Consider the following 19,621-nt stretch of genomic DNA (forward strand, 5'->3'; position numbering starts at 1 on the left):
AGAACAGCAACTTGTGCAAAAAGTACTGAAACACTGAACAGTTGGACAAGTTTAGAGAAGGTCACATTAAGTTCACCTGGAAAGGTTAGAATACATTTTAGGTTCATCCTGAAACTTCACCTGAAAGCCAAATATCCCTAACTTTTTGTGAGTGTGTGTGTGTGTGTGTATACACAAATATATATACATATATACATAAAAATAAAATATTCTCTGGATATTAGTAAAATATTTGTGTCAAAAGTGTTGATGAAATTGTGGGAATTGTCCAGTAAAGCACAAGTTCACCATGGTATTAACCTTCATTTCAATATGAGTGTGAGTATGTGCAAATCTCTCTGTGTACAACATCTAACAGCTGTGCACCTTCTTTCAGCCTTTTACAGTGACCATCCACTGGAGTCCGAACAGAACGACAGCATGGGTGAGTTGACGAACATTCATTCATTCTCAGATGGTAATGGGTAGAAGGGTACAACCTAGTCCTTGCATCTTGTAGCAGAGTCAGTCTTGATCAAATTCTCTCTTCACTACCCCACTTCATCCGAGTGTCGCTGACATCACAAAACCTCAAATCTGTCTCTGTTCACACCGCAGCATGGATCGGTTTTACTTCAAATAAAGTCACTAGATAGTAGCTCCATCTAGTGGTAAAGCAGAGAACCTCGGTTTTATTGAATGGCCTATAATTTCCTGTCAAATCCACAAGATGGGAGTATAAACTCAATAATAATGGAGCAGCTTCTTCTGTAAATCTGGTTCCACTGGCTCTCCAACAGTTACAGGGAACAAGTGTGTGTATGTGTGTGTGTGTGTGTGAGAATGGCAGCCATAAATTTATATTAACAAGACTGTTATTGTGTCTTACATCTCTCTGTGTTCTCTTTTGTTTGTGTACATGTGCATGATGTGATTGAGTGGGTCAGGCAACATCTGAAAGTCTCTTCCTTGTGCCATCAACAGCCCTGCGTCATGGGTAAACCGCAAACCTAAAAATGTGAGACGTAAAAATGTCAGAAATGTGTGACTCTTGGCCCAGAGGAAACCCGGGAGCAGAGGGCCAGGGGTGAGGCAATGGTCCAATGTTAAGGTCCAGGTTCAGGCGAAGTTCACTCAGGACTCCCCTGGCTGCAATCGCTGCGCCAGGTGGCACCATGGGGAGGTCAGAGGTCGGACACAGTTCAGAAACTGCTGACCTTGCCGTGACTCTGCACTGACCTGATTGTGTGCAGCTCGCCTCCGGCCTGGGCTTTCTCATCTCTCCCTCTATAAACCTGCGAGAGGAGAAAGGAGGGGGGGGGGGCTGCATGCTAAGAAGTGGAAGGAAGCTGGAAAGGTACTATTAAACCTGCGCACACAGTAAATGGCCCGCATTGTTGTGTGCTGCGGGAGGAGGCGTGGATTTATGGGGCTGCGCCTGATTGGGTTGTAAACTTGACGAGGTGGGCTCGCGGCTGCGGCCACTCTCTCCCTCTGTTGACCCCATTCTCCTCCCAGGATGCTTCGGTGCATGCAGTGGGCAAGGGTGATGCTGAGGTCAAGGGGGGCTGAAGCGGGGCTCCTCAGGCTTGTAAATGCTCTGACAGGAGTGGGAATTCAGAGACCCCCATTCAGTGACCAAAAAAACCAGGTCAGGGGCCAAATAGCTGAGTTAGCAACAGCTGTTTTCAACACTACCCCTATAGATGAGGTCCAAGCTCCAACTCGCATATCTCACGTGAGAAAGGTTGTTGTTGTTTTTTTTCTTAATCTGAATATATCTCTCCAAACTTAGAGCATTCGTCACCATCTTCACGAAGAACCTGCAGATGGTCATTTATGGGGGATTGATTTGTGGTTCATAGGTTTATAAACCTATGAGAGTGCAGTGTCCTCGGCACAGATTTACCTCCTTGGGGTGGTGGTAAAATGCAGAAGTCCATAAAAGCGATAGCTGCACACTTATTCTCTCACACATCCGTTTGGATCAATTATTTATCTCACCAGTCGTACAGGATTTACGTCACTGATAGGCTTTGGCTTTCCTTGAGATTTCAAGTCTCTTGAAGCAAATATTCTTCACTTTAAAATATGTTTGGTGACCTGCAATCAGGGCATGTTTTGCTCCACGGCTCCTCCTCCGGTCGCCTCTTTGCTGACCTTGCTCTGTTCAAACTCTCAAGCCCCCCCTCCCCTCTGCATTCAGTCCGACTACACATCTGACCAATGGCTTGTGAGCGGGTCGCCAGTGGGGTTATCAGGGTTCTTTGGTGACTACCTCTGCTCCATGGTTAATCATTACCAGCTGGGACAGTACTTTCTCTCTTCAACTTTGCCCCTGACAGGTTTCTCTGACTGGATCTCCATTATATTTTCAGTTCTTCGCATTAAACTTTAACTCTAATCTCTTAGGGAAAGTACATAGTAGGCATGAAAATACAAGTTGAACAATGCATGTTCTATATTCCCTGCAACTCTTGCATTCCACGTCTAACTGGATTATCAATGTGGATGATCTGTTTAAACTAAGCATGTGACACACCAGGAAAGGACATTTTTGAATTTAAGTTATGTTTCGGAGGAATATCTAGATTCAGTGGTCATTCATCTGTCATCAAACCCACCTCATTAATCAGCATGGGCGGCCAGGGCTTCCTGCAGCACTGCACGTTCCAGACCATAAGAGGGCAGTAGATCCATGGTGGACCTCCATGTGATGTATGCTCCCACGTGCCACCTGGACCCAATGAACTCAACACCCATATGGAACTACTTGGCTGGAACCCATCACATGCCTTTCCTTTGTCCTCACATAACTGGGCTAACTTCATGTGCCTGTGTCCACCTGGTCATCCAAGATCACCAGGTTCTGATTTTCCTACGTGCTCCTCAGCAGAGTCGTCAAACACTTGACGGTGGCTCTCTTTGTTCCTTTTGAGGCATTTTTCTCTTTTACAGTGGATTTAAGGGCTGCGAGTGACTCCAGTGAATGTATAGATAATTGGATGAAGACTGAAAGGCCACTGTAGAATTTTTCTACCACTTGATTTTTTCCTTTCCTTCTCCCTTGGGTGCCCCAGTCTTTTGCACTCAGAACATTGCGTGAGTGCTGCAGAGTGTTTGGGAGCTGCTGCTGCTGCTGCTGCTGCTGACCTCCGTGCTTTCTTATCATTTTAGCCTTTAATAATTCATGATTAGCCTAGATTTGATTCACCGCACCTTTTTCTCGCTTGATGCAACTCGCGTTGGCATTCAGGGTCAGCCTGCGGAGTGTTTCCAGGTCATGGAGAAGTGGGTCAGGCTGTTCCCAGTGTCAGTGCCTATAACTTCACAGTGTGTGATGACAAAGCCCAACTCCACAGGGATAAACAAGCAGACTTTTGTGTGGCCCTAATATACGTAGCAAACTGTATCCATCCGCCACATTTAGGCGTCTGTAGACACACTGCTTTACTCAAAGCTGCAGCAAAGCATTCACCTATTTATTTGTAGATGATTCTCTTATTTAAAGTATGCCAGTAATATCCACAATTTCCCAGAGCTATCTCTCTCTCTCTCTCTCTCTCTCTCTTTGGAGAATGACTCCAGCAGATTCCAGGTTCAACATCTGAGGTCTCTGTCCAGAAGAGCACAGTCACAGAAACAGCTTAGATACTGCGCAGAACCCTCAAACTCCCAGGACCCGAGCTTGAGCTTAGACACACCACCACCCCTGAGGGGGGGGCGGGCGGGTTGTTTTAAGATCTAATATGTACCTAACCCTCATGCACACACACACACACACACACGTGTATGTAAATGATAGTAGTCTGATTTATTTAACACTTTAACACATCCCTTTTTAGGCCTCCGGTTAGACTGTCTGTGTGTGGCGGTGCACGGTTTACGAAGACGGTTTAAAGACAAAAAGAAAGACAAGAGGTTCCCTGGGCTGCTTGTTGTCCCCTCCAACACTTTACCACCGTAAATACAGGAACAAACGTTATGGGTATACTCTGCTGGAAAACGCCAGTGTGTTTGAAATTTCCCAGCATGTTAGGATAACCTTACAGGGCAATTACTACAAGATTATTTCCATATGCCTATACATTCTGAAGTGGTGGTACGAGGCTGATTAATTGTGGGCACAATTTGTTTCAAAGCATTTTTAAATTTGTGTGCCTTATTTGGAACTGAGGCACAGAATCTACTGTGTTTCTCTGTGTTACATTTTAGTTACATTACATTTAGGTGACAGTTCTGTCATTACAAAGTTTGGGAATTCTAGGTCAGGAGGTTTCAGAATATACAAAGAACATAGCCAACAGGATTTTCCAGCTTGTTTCACACATTTATTGCCGTGGTGGGTTCCAAGCCCAAGTCAAGTGGAAAGCGGACGACATTAGCAAACACAAACTGAAAACAAATTTGAGGTCATGGAAACGGTCATGTTTAGTAATGGAAAGTCAGAGAAAAAGTCATGGAATTTCACAACTGGGTCACGGTGGGAAGTCGATTTTAGGCAACATGCTGAGCCCCCTACCTGTGTGCTCTCGATAAGATTGCCAGCTACAGTCAGCAGAACATAGAAATAAAATGAATGGCTGTGACACCAGGAGCCACAGTCCTCAGCATATGCAAAGTCAGTTTGTATTGAAATACTCCCGAATGTGGTGAATAATGTGGATAATGTGGCTGAATACATTTGATAAACTGATACGAATTGAATGTATTCGAGGAGGCTTTGTTTTTTTGTTTTTTTTATTTTATCCTATTTACAACACAGTAACATTTTTTTGCATTCAGGGTATCAAACCTCTGAGATGTGTCTGAATCACAGAGAATCGAACATAGTAAAGCTTATATTAGCTTACTGTAGATAAATATGCTGTTTGTCTATATGTATATCTGATGTACATGTATGTATCACATAAATACCAAACTAGGTTTAAGGTCACTTAGAAACAGTGTTAACATCACATAGTTTGTCACCATTAGAAAACTGAGGAGGAGGAAAAAACAACTGTAAGTGACTTGGATCTAGATTATCTCTTTATGTTATATATTTATGTCAAAACAAGTACAATTGTCAAAGTACCTGCAAGCTGATTTATACTGAAATGAGTTGAAACCACGACTTGCCGATTTCACGCAGTTTGTTGATACCTAAAACTCGATGGTATGCATGGAAATGCTTTATAATTGTACTTTTTGTAATTTACTACCATTGTATTTGAAGCACTGCCTCCATCTTAATACAGTGGAGGAGAATAAGATCTTGTTTGTGGTGCTAACGTCTCTATGTCTCTGCCTGAAACAAGTGTCCTTGTTACTCTGGATAATTTGCTGACTTGTGCGAACCGTTCATTGGAACTACCTTCTACCAAAGAACTGTAAACCTACAAAACTGTTAGCAATCAATCAATCAATCTTTATTTATACAGCACCAATTCACAACAGTGTTATCTCAAGACTCTTTCCATAAAGTGCAGGTCTAGACCAAACTCTTTAATTAGAGAGAGACTCAACGATTCAGGAGTTCAACATTAAGGATTCAAGAATCCCCACATGAGCAGCATCAGATATTATATTAGGAAACAGTGGCAGGAAGAACTCCCCTTTAACAGGAAGAAACCTGGAACAGAACCAGACTCAGAGGGGGGGGCTTTCTGTCGGGGTACGTCAGGAGACAGAATTTCTGAAATTAGGTCTTGCTGCTGAAGTTTTCTAAATGTTTCTAAGCACCACAAATGAAATTTCATTCAGTTTCATTACAATGGGAGCCAAATCTCAAAACCTGGACAAAGACGACCAAATCTAACTACATGTCTAGATACCTTTTAGTGGTAAGTGAGAAAATATGTTTTTACCTAATTTGGGTGAACTTGCCCTTTCTAAACCGATTTTAAAGCAACATGGTTAAACTGTTGGAAAATGTTAGGACAGTTTGTGGTAACTGCTTTAAAATCTGAGCTTCACTTCTTAGGTATCCTGTATGGTGACATTGGCACACTGCACACACAGCGTGCTTGTATTTCCCAGCCAGAGTCCATGCAAAACTTTGGTTTACCTTAATATTCCACAGTACCGTTGGCATGTCGGATCATGTTTCTTGGGCACAGATTCGTTGCTCTTGTCGAACGCCATGGCTGACCGGTTACTGAGCCGTTTGAACCGCAGTCTGCATTCATTGATCAGTGAGTTATTCTCATGTAAACCCACCGACAGCAATGAATGTTTATTGCAGCCTTAAGAGAGAACGCTTCCTGCGTCACAGGTGATGTGGTGTCTGATGAAGTCCGTCCCGGCTATGTCACATGTTTTTTTTTTTTTTTTTTATCCCTCCACATACTGTGGTTGTAAATTTTGCTCTGGATGAGGGAAGAAGCGAAATACCTCATGATGTGTGGTTTCCAGAAGACTGTGTAAATGTGCGCTGTGGTGTCCCTCAGGGTACAGTCAACGGTCGATGGTTTTGGTCAGAGCTCAAACTCACCGACAGCGTTGAATGTTCACCGTGGGCACCAGGAAGGAATGTGTGTCCTGCCAATGGTTTGTTTGATCGATGGCAGCTATTTGACTTGTCAGAGAAAATCAACATGTGCAACGTATGAGTAACAAAAGTCAAGCTACCTAGTTTATTTTCGTTCATCTTCAGCCTCTCGGTGGAAAATTCACAAAAATGCTCGCCTGTCCCTAACTTATAATTCCCATCCAAACCACATAAGTATTTTAAAATGCCCACAATTCAGATGTTAACAGTTATTTTGTTTTTTTGTAAGCCTACTATGATATCAGACCTCTCAGTGTGTTATATGCCCACCTCAGCAGTCAACAGATGGTTCAAACAAAACGTTATGGAAAATGTTAACTTTGTAGTGCAAATCATGACTAAGAAAGATGAGGTAGATGTGCATGTGATCACGTGCATGTGTGTATCTGTGTCAGTGCGTATGTTTCTGTTTCTTTTGGCCCGTGTAGAGAAACTCTGTGCCGAGACGTGTCACCGCTCACGTCGGCCTGGAAGTTCAAATAACGCTGATGAGAAGCCCACAGGAGCGAGGAGAGGTTGTGATGCAAAGGTTTTGGTTTCCTTAAATAGCCCTGCAGATATGCTGAGCACCATCGCAGTTGTTATCATCCTCACCCTCTGCAAAACTGCTCAAACTCCGCCGAGCCCGTGCTTCTTCTACCTTCAGCCTGCAGCAAAAAGAACAAAAAAAGGGGAGAAAAAAAAATCAGAACTGGGATGAATAAAAGGACAAAAGACGACGTCAGTCAGGCTCGTGGAAGGCGGCGAATTGGCACAAGTGTGATCAGAGAGCGCTGCTGTGCCCCACAGCTTAAACTAGTGCACTGCAGTGTTGAGCTAGTTAGAGATTACTGTTCCCTTCACCCTGCGCTGAACCTCAGCTACTGCTCTGGGAGTGCGCCTTCCTGTGTTCGCCTCTTTGAGGTTGGAAAATCATGCAGTCATGTTTTATTAATGCTCTCTCTGTCTGTCTCCTTTTCTGTCTTTCTCTCCCTGTTTTGCCTGCTTCCCTCAAACACAGAAGAGATTTAGAACACTGTGTTTGGTTTATTCTGTATCCTCTCTTCACGTTGAATTTTGGCTCCTTATGTAGGTTGGGGTATTGATTTTGAAGAGGTACCGAAACGTGTTAGGGATGTAGTGAATATATGATGCAACTCATTGTAGGATTTGTTTGCAGTTCTGCAGGATTTGGTGCTCCGTTAGATCAGTCAGATCTAAAATGAGAGAATTGGATCTGTGGATTTTCACTGTATTCTCCTTTCAGAAAGAAACCACCACTCTACTGCTTTCTGCATAATGAATGATCACTTTGGGAAGAGAGACACAGTCTCTGACACAGTTCACTGACCATGGATGAGATGCCATTATTACTGCAATACAATGCTAAAACATTTCTCAATTGCACATGTTCCATGAATTCATCACCGTCATTGTTCCCATCTGGTCCTTAAACCCAAATAAGAGCGCAGAAGTCAAGTCAACATGAATTCGACTTGAAAATGAGTTTTTCCCTTGAATAAAAATAACCAACATAGTATTTGACAAAAAAAAAATATAAATAAATAAAATTTTTTGGACAATAGCTATTTTTGTTATGTTCAGTCTACATGTCATGGCCAGATATTGTTCTTTTTTTTTCTCCAATTTTTCTTATTTCTAAGAAACTCACTCTCTGCCCACATTGTGCCTGTGCTACAAGAACAAGTTGCCCTTGTGGTTATTTTTCCTTTCAAAGAAAAACTCTCCCACATTTTCCTAATTTCTCTCTCTGTTTCCACACACAGACAAGGTGGGAAGTAATAGTTTTTTCAGTCCTTCTGGCTCAGGCTTCAATGGCTTCCCTCCTTGGCACTTGTACTGTTTGGCTGCATGCCCGAGACACACAGAGGCTTTTTTCATTCTCAAATATCTCTCCCTCTCTCCCCCCCCTCTTTTTTTTTCTCTTTTGACTTGACTTCCGCTCTCCCTGCACTTGGGAGAACTTATGGCGAATGTATGTTAACTGACTGCACGCACGCTGACTTATTCATCAGTTTGAGGTGTGGCTGCACTTCTGCACTGGGGTTCTTGATACCTCTGCCGCTAGTGTGATCCCCAGAAACTTTGCATAAATGACAAACTCGCAAAAGTATAGCATGTGTAAAAATAGCAGGGCGAGCATGAGAGCCTGACAGGGCCAGAGTGAAGAGTGCAACAGTGTGACTGAACCAGTGTGAACCCTGCGTCGTCAGCACATTCCAGGGGTTGGACAATGAGAAGCACACAGTGTACTCTCTGTTGTGTTGCCTGCATAGCTGCCTGGTGTGCAGCCAGGACTCCGTGCTGCCTGAAACAAGGCCAGCGCAACACAGATACACTAAACATAGAAAATGAGCTCAAATTCTTAATGTCGGTGTATCACACATTTCAGTTGTGTTTGAACTGCATAGGTGGGAAACAGCATTTAACCTGTTTGTTCGATATGGTCAGATATGCGATTAGACGTGGCTTAAAAAGCAGCTCCTCGCATGTAGAATTATTAATGTAACCACAGTGTTGTGGTTTTTCTTTGGGTAGGATCGAGCCTCATGAAAGGTTCACGGACTTCAATGCTGACTAAAATATGATATGAGTCTCAGATTAGATTAGATTTTTTTGCACCAGGAACAAGAACTCAAAGTGCTGTACACACGGCCTCTCCGGTCAGGTAGGTTTGGTGAAGCTTTCTGGTACGCTACGAACAATCTTAGCCAGGAACTGAAAATGTCGCCTGGACTGGAAGATGAATGCATTCACACATCCAAAAGTGCCCCACCTCCACACCCTGACATTCCTCTGGACAGTTCGAGTATAAAACGGCGTTCTGGTTTTCCGTCATAGTCCTTTTTGTTTTCATGGGAAAGTATATTTCTTTCACTTTTCATGTCGTGTTACGGTAATTTCACAGGCTATATCGGAGATAAGTGCTGTGAGACAAAAAACGATAAGGAGAGAGACTGCATCCATCCCCCGCCATTAGACGTTCAAAACTTGCTTAATGTCAGTCCACTTCCTCTGACAGCACAAATGTTTTGCTCACATAACTTTACCCACATTTAACCCGACACTCCCAGCACAGCTCGGATGCCTGTGCAAAAATACTCTGGCTGGGTGCCAGCAGATGCTCTCCCACACTTTCCCATCCCATCATGCCTCTTGACAATTATTATTATACAATCCACTGGCACTATGAGACATCTCCTAATGGAAGTGTACGAGGAGATTAAATCGCTCGCGCCATGTGTGATCCTCTTCGTGGGCAAACTCAATCAAATTCAACAAATATGGCCTAATTGCTGTGCCAGTCACAAATAGGGTTTAAGTCAGATTGGACATTTTAATATCTGCTTGAATTAAGAAGTTTATAATGAGATTTGGCCGTGCAGTATGTTGCACGCGGTATCATATTTAGCTGTCACACTGCTGCGTTTGTTGTCACACATTTGTATAGTAGAATTGTCTGTGATATAACAGTGCTGATATATAATGTGGAAGCTGATAAATAAATTAGGGTTAGATAAATATAGACCAAGTAGGTTAGCAGTGAGAGTTTATCATATGTAAAATTACATATACTTTATGATGTCATTTTGCATATTTAGAAACTGTTTTAGCTGTATATTGGAAGAACTTAAACAGGTTTGATTGTAATGAAGCTGTGCAATTGTGGTAGAAATACATAAATAGGGTGTATTGTATTATCATTACTTTATCAGGTGATTAAATTATCATTCTAGTGTCAATTATAAATCCCATGAATCCAATTCTACAGAGGAAAAAAGATAACAAGGTTTTATTCAATTCTACGTAAGGAGATAGCGTGCAACAAGGGTCTGACTGGACTCTGGGGCTGTAGGGGTTACTGTGTGGGTTATAAGGTGATCCCCCTTATAATCTTTAAAGATAATATAAGAGCAGAACCTTTCATTAAATCATTGTTTGATTAGCCTTCGTGGATTTCTTTCACTCTTAGGGAGCAGAAAACTATTTGTTTTAGCTGTATCGATTAAACCTGGGTACAGATAGCAGTGTCCAGGGCGGCACCGCTCCAAGTGTAGGGACCCCTTCAGGCGGACTGCCAAGCCAGTCTAGAAACACCCTGCCTCCACGTGCCATGGATCATCCTGCCAAGGCTCCTGGGGTTTCATTTGCAACCTTAGCTGTGGTCGAGCCAGCTCCTATCTCTGCTGCCAGCTCCTTTCTCGGCATTAACCCTCGACGGTCGCGTACTGTTTCATCTAAACATGGTGCCCTCACTGCTTATGACTTACCTTTTTCCCCCCATCCTGTCCTCCATGCAGCAGCTATCCTCACCATTTCCAGCGCTGACTGATGTGCCTGCCTGCCTGTCTGTCTGCCCTGTTTTTCTCTCTGTCTTTTCTCTCTGCTGTGCACCTTTGAACCCAGCGTTGATGCACTTGATCATGTCACGTCAGTCTGGCTCTAGTTGACTTATCCACTCACGCAGCATGCCCGACAGAACTGCACTGTAAGTCACACTCCTCTCTCTTCTCCAAAGCTTTGTCGGCCCATTTCAGTCATGAGCGCTGAGGCTGATGAATATGTATCCTGGGCTCTTTTCACAGCAGTTTTAGGGATCTCTAACAAAGCGGGATGAGAGAGCCCTTTGTGGTTGTCTTCTGGATTTAACCGTGACATTTCTCTGGAGCCTGCTGCCACTTTTTATCTTCAACAGACTTTATCCCCAGGTCAGACTAGGGGCCCCTTTTGAACGCTGGCATTGTCAAAGCTCACACCCAAAATCCTCACTCCAACTATCATATTTCGGTTTTCAGTCTGTTTGAATCTCGGGGTCTAATTGAGTCATTAAAGCACCGAAGAAACAAACTTACCAAACAAACAAATGCATCCTTAAGGGACCCCAAACAAAAGGTTACACAACGCTCACTTATGGCACATAATCCAAGTTTTTAATCTGCCGAGTTGACGCAGTGCAGTGGTGGGATCGGGAATCAGCGTTTCTCTTGTATGCCTGGCACTCAAACTCGCCCCACCCTGGACCGCAGTAACACACAGCATGGAGCAGAGAGCGGGGCCATCACCGCCATCATCATCATCATCATCATCTTAAAACATTCTCCCTCTCCTGCACCCACCCCGCCCGCAAAGCGGGGAAGCCTCATGCTGGCAGAATTAAAAATAGTACCAAGCAGGGAAGCAGAGGAGCGAAAATCACAGGCGGCAATTCTGATTTCACATTTCCGATATGAGTGGGGAGCCAGCGGGGTAGCCCAGCGCAGGAATGACCTGGATACTGATCGACCTTTATTGTACCCAGATGCTGCCTGTGCCATCTTACTGCCAGACAGGCCTAGCTGATCTAGATCGTGCTGCTGATGATTACTGAGCAGAAAGAGAAAGAGTTATGAGTAGGTTGTTGGAAGCATCTCATTTTTGGTGTCAAAATCGAGGTGCACCCTGGAAAGTAATCCCTCCAGAAGCTATGAATGCAGTATCATCCACACAAGACAAAGGAAGATGTGGAAAGTGTAACATTTGTACCTTGAATTGCTTCATTTAGCCATTTTTTTTTCCTGGCGTAATTAACCATCGCACCTTCCAGTATCACTCTGTCCTCCATTTTTAGCGCCAGTTAAAATGAGAGCCCCTAATACTGGCATTCTTGCTGCTTTGCTGCACTGACTAGACTAAACAAGGCTGTTATCCTCCCTCTACGTTTTGTCTATGGCGCCATTTTATTCCCATAAAGCCGCGCTACCTAATTTTATTTGCGTGACAAACATGTACAAAGCATCGTGCCCCATCCCAGTTGGGGAGCGTGTCACTGCGTCGCACCAGCAGGGACACTGTGTCCTTAATGCGCTGTACCGTGCTTTGTGCTCTGTTGACCTGATCAGCTCCGCCTAAGCTTAAGTTAAGCCCATCTTTTTGTCCTACTGTATTTCTGAAAGACAGGCAGCCCTTCACTCCAGTGTGGATAAAACACACCGCGCTCATGTGTGATATTTTTAGAGATGCATAAATGCACAATTCTCAACGGCAGACGAACACTGCGGTATAAATCGGGGATGTTTGAGTCGAGCGTTGCAGTGGTTTGAATTGGCTGATCCTCTGCATAGCAGTTTGACGACTGTGCAGCAGAGTTGTTGAGGCCAGTGCTTTGGAGAGTTGCTCAGAGACTTAACCCTCCTCCCCGGCACCTTCCTCCTCTCTAGCAGAGGAAAATCTCTGCTGAATTCGTGTCTCCTTTCAGATTTCTAAGAGGCGTTAAACCTTTCTGGATTAAAGAAGGTAATCTGACAGGCAGAAGATTGTATTAGCTGGAGTGTTGGCAGAGCTTTTAATTTCTCCTCTCTTTCATTTCCCCCTCTCAGCCTGCCTCTCCTGCTGACCTGCTAGATGGTATTATTGTGTTTTTTCTTTTGAATTACAGTAAAAACATCGCCATCTTCCCTACAATTCACTCTCTTCTCTCCCTCTCACATGCTCTCTATCCCACTCTTTCCATATCTCGCCTCATCCACTCTCTTCCCCTCTCTCTCTCTCTCTCTCTCTCCAGCTCTTCCAGCAGTGACAGCATACTTGTGTGAACCCATGATTTATCATTTGCTAATCCGTGATGATTATGGAGCTTTCCACACGGCCCTTATCTGTTGCTGAGCCCGCTTTTTACTCCATAGCTGCCAATTATCTTTCAGGCGGCTTTCAGACAGACCTGTCTCTGTCAGCCAGCTGCAGAACAGCCACCGAGGCCTCTTACACTTCACATATATATCTAAGTATACATGCAGGGGCACAACACTGACGGGCTGCAGGGGTACATGCATTTTTGGCCCAAGTAGTTGACTAAATCTCAGGTGGAGAGATCAAATTCAATATTGTGTTTTGTATGGGTTGTGCACTTTCACCAACACCTTAAACTCCCATTAAGCATCACCTACAGAGGACAAGGACAGTGGAGTGTTAGTCAAAGCAGGAGGTTTGGAACTGCATCTGAAAAGCAACCTATCCATCACGGACACTTAAGGCATGGCATTATTTTATCCAAAGGGAGACGACAAGGATAAACAACCAATTGCTACGAAAACACTGTTTGAGTCATTGTGGCAACAAATGATTCAGACAAAATTTTTAAGCTGTTGCTCTGAATATGTGTCCTTGACAGCACTAATGTGGAGAGCTGATAGTTACATGCGGCTTTTGGCTAAAAATAAAGCACAGAGGATGCTCTGTCACAAGCCTTTGCTTACTTGACTTGACATCCTGAAGCTTAGATATTAGTATATTAGCATCAAGGTCAACATTCTGCTAGCGTGCCAAATCTACCACCCACACAGTCAAGGCCAAGAGCTGCGATAGCGATGTCTCACTGTGACTCATCCAGCACTTCCTGTAGATGGGCGGCCGGACGGCCAAGGTTGGTGTGTGACAGCATGAGGTTACCGGGAGCGAGGCCTCGCCTGTGGGGAGGGTATGCAGATCACGGCACACTCAGCTGATGTGGCGTCCAATTGTCAGTGTAATGGGAAGTGACGTGCACATCAGAGCAATGTGGGTCAGAGCGCCAGACGACCAGCCCGCGGCCTGTATCTGCTCCGCCTGTCTAATCTGCTGTAGCCCGACCAGACGAGACTCTCTAATCGACCCTGATATTCACTGAACACACATTACCATCGCCCCTCACGCTCAGGAACACAAACACACACAACACGAAGAGAGTTCTCTATTTGAGAAATTTAAGAGATTCAAATGCAGTGGGTGTCATATGAAAGAATGCAGTTGTCTTCTAAGACATTAAATCATTGTTTAATTGTATATGAGGCAGGGAGCAACCTTGTAAAAAAGAGACACAGTAACCCCTCCTCCTACCATTGGAGGCAAACACATCTAAAGGCCCCAGCAAATATCATATAGGGCAAACTGACCAGTTTCTTTTTTTGCTCTTAACCAAAACAAGTCTCTCCCTTAAATGTGTGATGCGACGACATTTACAATATTTTCCACGCCTTCGTGGGTCTACAAATATCTATGCAGAAGGCTACATATACACGCCAGGGTTTGTGGTTTCCCCCACAATGTGGTATAGATTGAGCTGTGATCGGTGAGTAAGATAGGGTCTGGTGAACGCAGAGCTTAATAGGATTCCCATGACACGCTCATGGCTGGCGTCTGAAGGGAGGAAGAGGAAGGGAACAGCTGGGGAGGTGACAGCAAGCGGTGGTGGTGGAGCAAAAAAAAAAAAAAAAGGGCAAACTTTTGTGAGTGTTTGCTTAGCACCTGTGTATGGACTTAACAACTCCATCATAGCCAGAGGGAAGTGACACATGGGGGGCATGAAGTGTTTTGACATTTTCTGCTCAAACGGGTTTTTTACGGCCGGGGTAAGAGGCCCGGAGGAGTTCAGTCTGTGCGAATCTGCCTCTGCCTCATCAAAGGCAGTAATTTCCTGTTCATTTCAGACCCCCATCCCCCAACCCAGAGCTCTTGTCTGCTAATCCCACCCCTGCAAACTGCCCCCACTCCCTCAACCCCCTTCAACCCCCACCCCGGGCCCCCCTGCTGGTGTCCTGCCCGCCTGTGCTTCAGTTTGCTACACTCCAGGGCCGGGGACTGGAAGGCTATACGCTTTGTGTCAGCAGGCTCGCGACTGAGCACTAACAAATCCTCATTGTCCCGCGCGAGAGTGGTGACAGAGGAGGGGGAGGGACGGTGGGGCGGGGGGGTGGCATCGCTGTCTGGTTTCTATTCAAATCCAGGTACACACACAAGCCTGGGAGGGAGCAAGGGGTGCACAGTGGCTTATAGAACTCCAAGCCTGGGACCAAAGTGCAGACCTCAGCTCGGGCCAGGCTGGGCCGGGCCAGGCTGGGCAAGGCTGGGTCACGGGAGACGCTTACACAACTGCTGCCTTTTCTGAACTGACAGGAGATATTAGCTGATCAACAAGTGATACTGGACCTTTACTGAACTGTCAAGGTTTCCTAAATGCTGCGTAACCATTTCAGGAACAAACAATCTCATGAAGTTCACCTCCACAGAGTGGTTTCAGTTGATCTGTCCACAAAGGCTTTGGCTACCTGTAAATTGTCTTAAGTTTCTTTTTTTTTTTTACTGTCACTAAAAAGACACGGTATGTTCACATGTGGGCTGAAGTACATAGTTGAGAAGCATGCGTTTCAGTCACAGCTTCACTGAAAGCCTCTGTTGACGGGGGGTATGACTTCAGTTGCCAGCCATTGCCGCTGACGAGGGCTGAGATGTGTATCTCGGTAACAAGACTCTACATGTACAGGCATTTCAGTGAATGAGTTGTACTCTGCTTTCAGTTACGAGGGCCTCAGATATGCTAGATATACACAGACAGAGTTTTTTTTAATTTGATGTTTTCCAGACCACAGCCAGGGCCGGCGTTTCTGTTGCGTTAATCAGAATTTGTGACCTTTCGCGATGATGCTTGTTGTTTTCGCGGTTCCTATAGCAGCTGTGTGTAGCTCCAAAGAGCTGCTTTTTCTCGTCACTCGCGAAATCAGTTCAAACTTCTCTATGTGTGGGTGTCATCTGTCCTGGTGTTAAGCCCCCGTGCCGTCTGTGACTGTGTGTTTCTGAAGGGTCGACTACAGCGGCAGCCGTGGTGTTTGCCTGTGATCCGGGGCGATGCTTTTCATGATTGTTGCTACTCTTTCATGCACTCATCTTTTTGTGTTGGATTAAGAGCTTTGGACAAAAGCAGACTGGGGACAGAAATATAGGGACAGCCAGTATTTCCTGTCACTAAATACATTATAAACCCAGCGACCCCCCCCCCCCCACACACAAAAGCCGGCGGGGAAAGCCAACAAAAAGGGAATAGAAAAAAAAAACAACCTCTGTGAAAATTACAGTCTTCCTCTTTTGTTGCTGTGTATATTTAACCACCTCCTCCATTTACACTTCCTATGCTGTATTTTCCTCCCTTCTCCGTAGTAGTTTTTGTTAACTAACAAGTCATTGACATCAACTTTTTGAATTTTTGATTGGAACCATTGCCAAGATGTCCATCTGAAACAGTGCTAAGCAAATTTCACAATGATGCAAGGGGAATTATTTTTAGCTCGTTCAACTGATGTCTCAACTGCCGGGTTTTCAACCGGCAAAGCAGTTTATGGGAGAAGGTGAGGTGCAAGGTGAGCACTTTGAGAGGCGGTCGTGAAGCGGAGCACGGTCACCCCTAACCCCGACCGCAACTCTAACCCTCACCCGAAACGCTAAAAGGCGGGGCATCTGCTCCCCTCGTGGAGCGGAGCAGCTGGCTGACCTGTCCCTCCGCTGCAGCCTCTAATGGCTGACCTGCCCTGTCTGGACAGCCCTGCTCGCTTTTGTCTACTGTCTGGCTCAGTTCCTCCCAGTCAAACATCGCCACTGGCTACCGCAGTCTGCATTCCCACAGAGCAAGCTTTAGAAAAAAAAAAAAAAAAGACACACTCACTCATAAACACATACACAGACAGACACACGAGCGAGCGCACATACACACACACACTTTTCACACTTGGCACACTTTGTCCAGCTCACACAATCTGTCTGTCTTTCTCTCTCTCTCTCTCTCTCTCTCTCTCACGCATACATCCTTTTCAAAACTCTCCCACACACAGAGCCTCTGTCTGGTTTCACACACATACAAACACGTGCACACACACTCAGTTTAAGACAAAGTGTACCAAGCACAAACACTCACATATGCCTCACAAACAAATAACACATTTCTGCCTGTTCCAAGTGAAAATATAAGTTATTTTCATACATTAACGTTTGCAAAATAGAGCAGTTTTTCAATGAATTTTTGAATGGAGTTGTAGCTTTTCTTTAAATCATCAGTCATGCGCTACTGTGAAACAAGATCAGAATAGGTGGGAAAATGGTAAACGGCAAGTGTTTAATCAGTGAAGTTGGAAATGAGAAGCCTCAGGGAAAGGCAAGCAGTTCAAATACTCACCTAAAGTGTGGACAAAAGTTGGACGGGACAAATCTGCTGTGACTGGATGGTAGAAAAAAAATCAAACACGAGAGTGAAAAGCTTCCATATTCACAGAGAAACGTCATGTAGACCAGGCGAAAAGTTGCTGCTGGAATGGTTTGAACGGGCTCCTCTCTCTCTCTCTCTCTCTCTCTCTCTCTCTCTCTCTCTCCCTCTCTCTCTCTCTCTCTGTCTGTCTGTCTGTCTGTCTGTCTGTCTGCCTGTCTCCCCCAGATACACACATACACACACGCACACACATACTTGCCTTTAGTGGGAAGTCAGCCAGTAGTTTGCAAATACAAGTGCCTTACAAATCTCTCTCTCTCTCTCTCTCTCTCTCTTTTTTTTTCCTCCTTCCCTCTCTCGCCCTCCCTCGCTCTCCTTCCGTGTGACTACACAGGTAAACAAGCACACACACACACACACACACCCACACACACACACACACAGAGGAGCCTGGCTACGACACAAGTTATTGAACTGCTCCACATTTTCTTGCATGCACTATATATGAGGCAGTTGATGGACAGCAGCACAGAGAGTCATGTGCAGAGCGAGGGCTGCTGTCATTGGCTGAAGGCTTGGGAGCTGAGGTGGGGGGGGGGCAGGGGGCTCTGTGATTGGTCTGAGCTCAGACCATTGAAAGTGGAAGGCTTCTCTATTGAATGGCTGTCGAAGGCTCTGGGTGGAGTCTGGATGACACTGCTCAGGAAAAAAAAACAGCATCCTCAGAGTTATGTGGCTTTACTGGAGTTCTAACTGCTGTGGTTCGACAGCGTGAAGGTATTATAGAGGATATATATACTTACATGTTTGACGAGATGAAACCAGTGAATTTATGGCCAAAGAAAAAAATATGACTTAAAGAATGATTCATTTATCAATAGTCCCCTATTGAATTTCAGTTTCAAGTCTGTAATTCAACCATGTGAAAATAAATCAATTACATAAGACATTAATCAAAACTAATTTTGATATTCAATTAGCCTTTTATCAACCAACCTTCTAAAGCTGCTTTCATAATAAAGCTTTTATTCATCTTAATAATTTCACAAACAGTTTTTTGAGTTGGTCTGTTCTGAGAGTTTACTCACCAAACAATTCTTTGATTAATTGGTAAGTGATCTCTGATGAAAATAATCCTCAGTTGCTTCCCTAAAGTGGGATGCTTACCTCCGATAAACTTATCCAGTGTCTCTATGATGCTGAGGTAAATGAATGAATATAAAATCTTTTCTGCTTTCCACGCTGCCATTCAAGAAAGTTCAGGAAATGTAAAACATTTAGACTAAAACCACGCAAGGCAGCACCTCCCCTAAGATGGAATATTGCACACTACATGTATGGACTACAGTTGGATACTGGACCTCGGTTCTTTTTGGTCCTGACTAAAATTTGATCGAATTAGAATGCGATTTCTGATCTGATCAGATTTGTCGTCTGCTTTCTTATTCTTTGATATTCATTTAAAAACTCAGATGTGTGTGTCGCTGTGCGTTACTTGACTTGAATGTTTGAGGTTCATTGTGCAGAGTGATGTATGTGCAGACTTTTACACCAGAAGGCTGTTTTCACATTCAGCTGCTGAGGGGTTAAAGTGTCTTTGTGGCCACCTTAAATCTCTGGAATCTGAAATCTGCAATTTACAAACCTGCGATGTGGGAACTTGATACTGTATTGAACTGTTTCAGTTGAAATCATACAAGAATGCCAATTCTCATTCTCAGATGTTCAGTGCATCATTTCGCTGCTGACTTGTGTGTGTATATGGACAGTACATGTGGCTCACCCAGGTCTGAGCTGTTTTGTGTCTAACAGTGCACAGTGTGAGGTTTTCCAATATGTAAATCTGGCACCCCAACCCACCACTGTCTTTGTGTTCACATGACACTAGTGCCAGTGGTCACTCTCTCAAAAAACGTGGTGTACTGCTGTAGCGCCATGGAAGTCAATTTTGCATTAAAGCGTCCTCACATCTCTACTAAAACAGAACAATCTCTACTATGCGCATGTGTGATTTTCTTCCCCCTAAGTGATGACGGCATAACGGGGCCTGGAGCGCCGCCAAGTGCTTTCATTCACACCTGATTAGATCACTCTGACCTGGATAACATGCAGTGCTCCACGGCCGG

The 19,621-nt window shown here is 44.5% G+C and overlaps 1 protein-coding gene across 1 annotated transcript in view; it reads left to right on the plus strand.

Moving 5' to 3' along the window:
- nr6a1a (nuclear receptor subfamily 6, group A, member 1a) overlaps window positions 1-19,621 on the plus strand; it is a 74,846-nt gene that overhangs the window by 16,064 nt on the left and 39,161 nt on the right. The window contains exon 2 of the mRNA XM_070834401.1: window positions 377-424. Within this exon, the coding sequence (XP_070690502.1) occupies window positions 377-424 (48 nt within the window). The remainder of the gene's footprint in view (window positions 1-376; window positions 425-19,621) is intronic.

Source organism: Pempheris klunzingeri, chromosome 7 (genome assembly GCF_042242105.1).
Source record: "Pempheris klunzingeri isolate RE-2024b chromosome 7, fPemKlu1.hap1, whole genome shotgun sequence".
Classification (NCBI taxonomy): Eukaryota; Metazoa; Chordata; class Actinopteri; order Acropomatiformes; family Pempheridae; genus Pempheris; species Pempheris klunzingeri.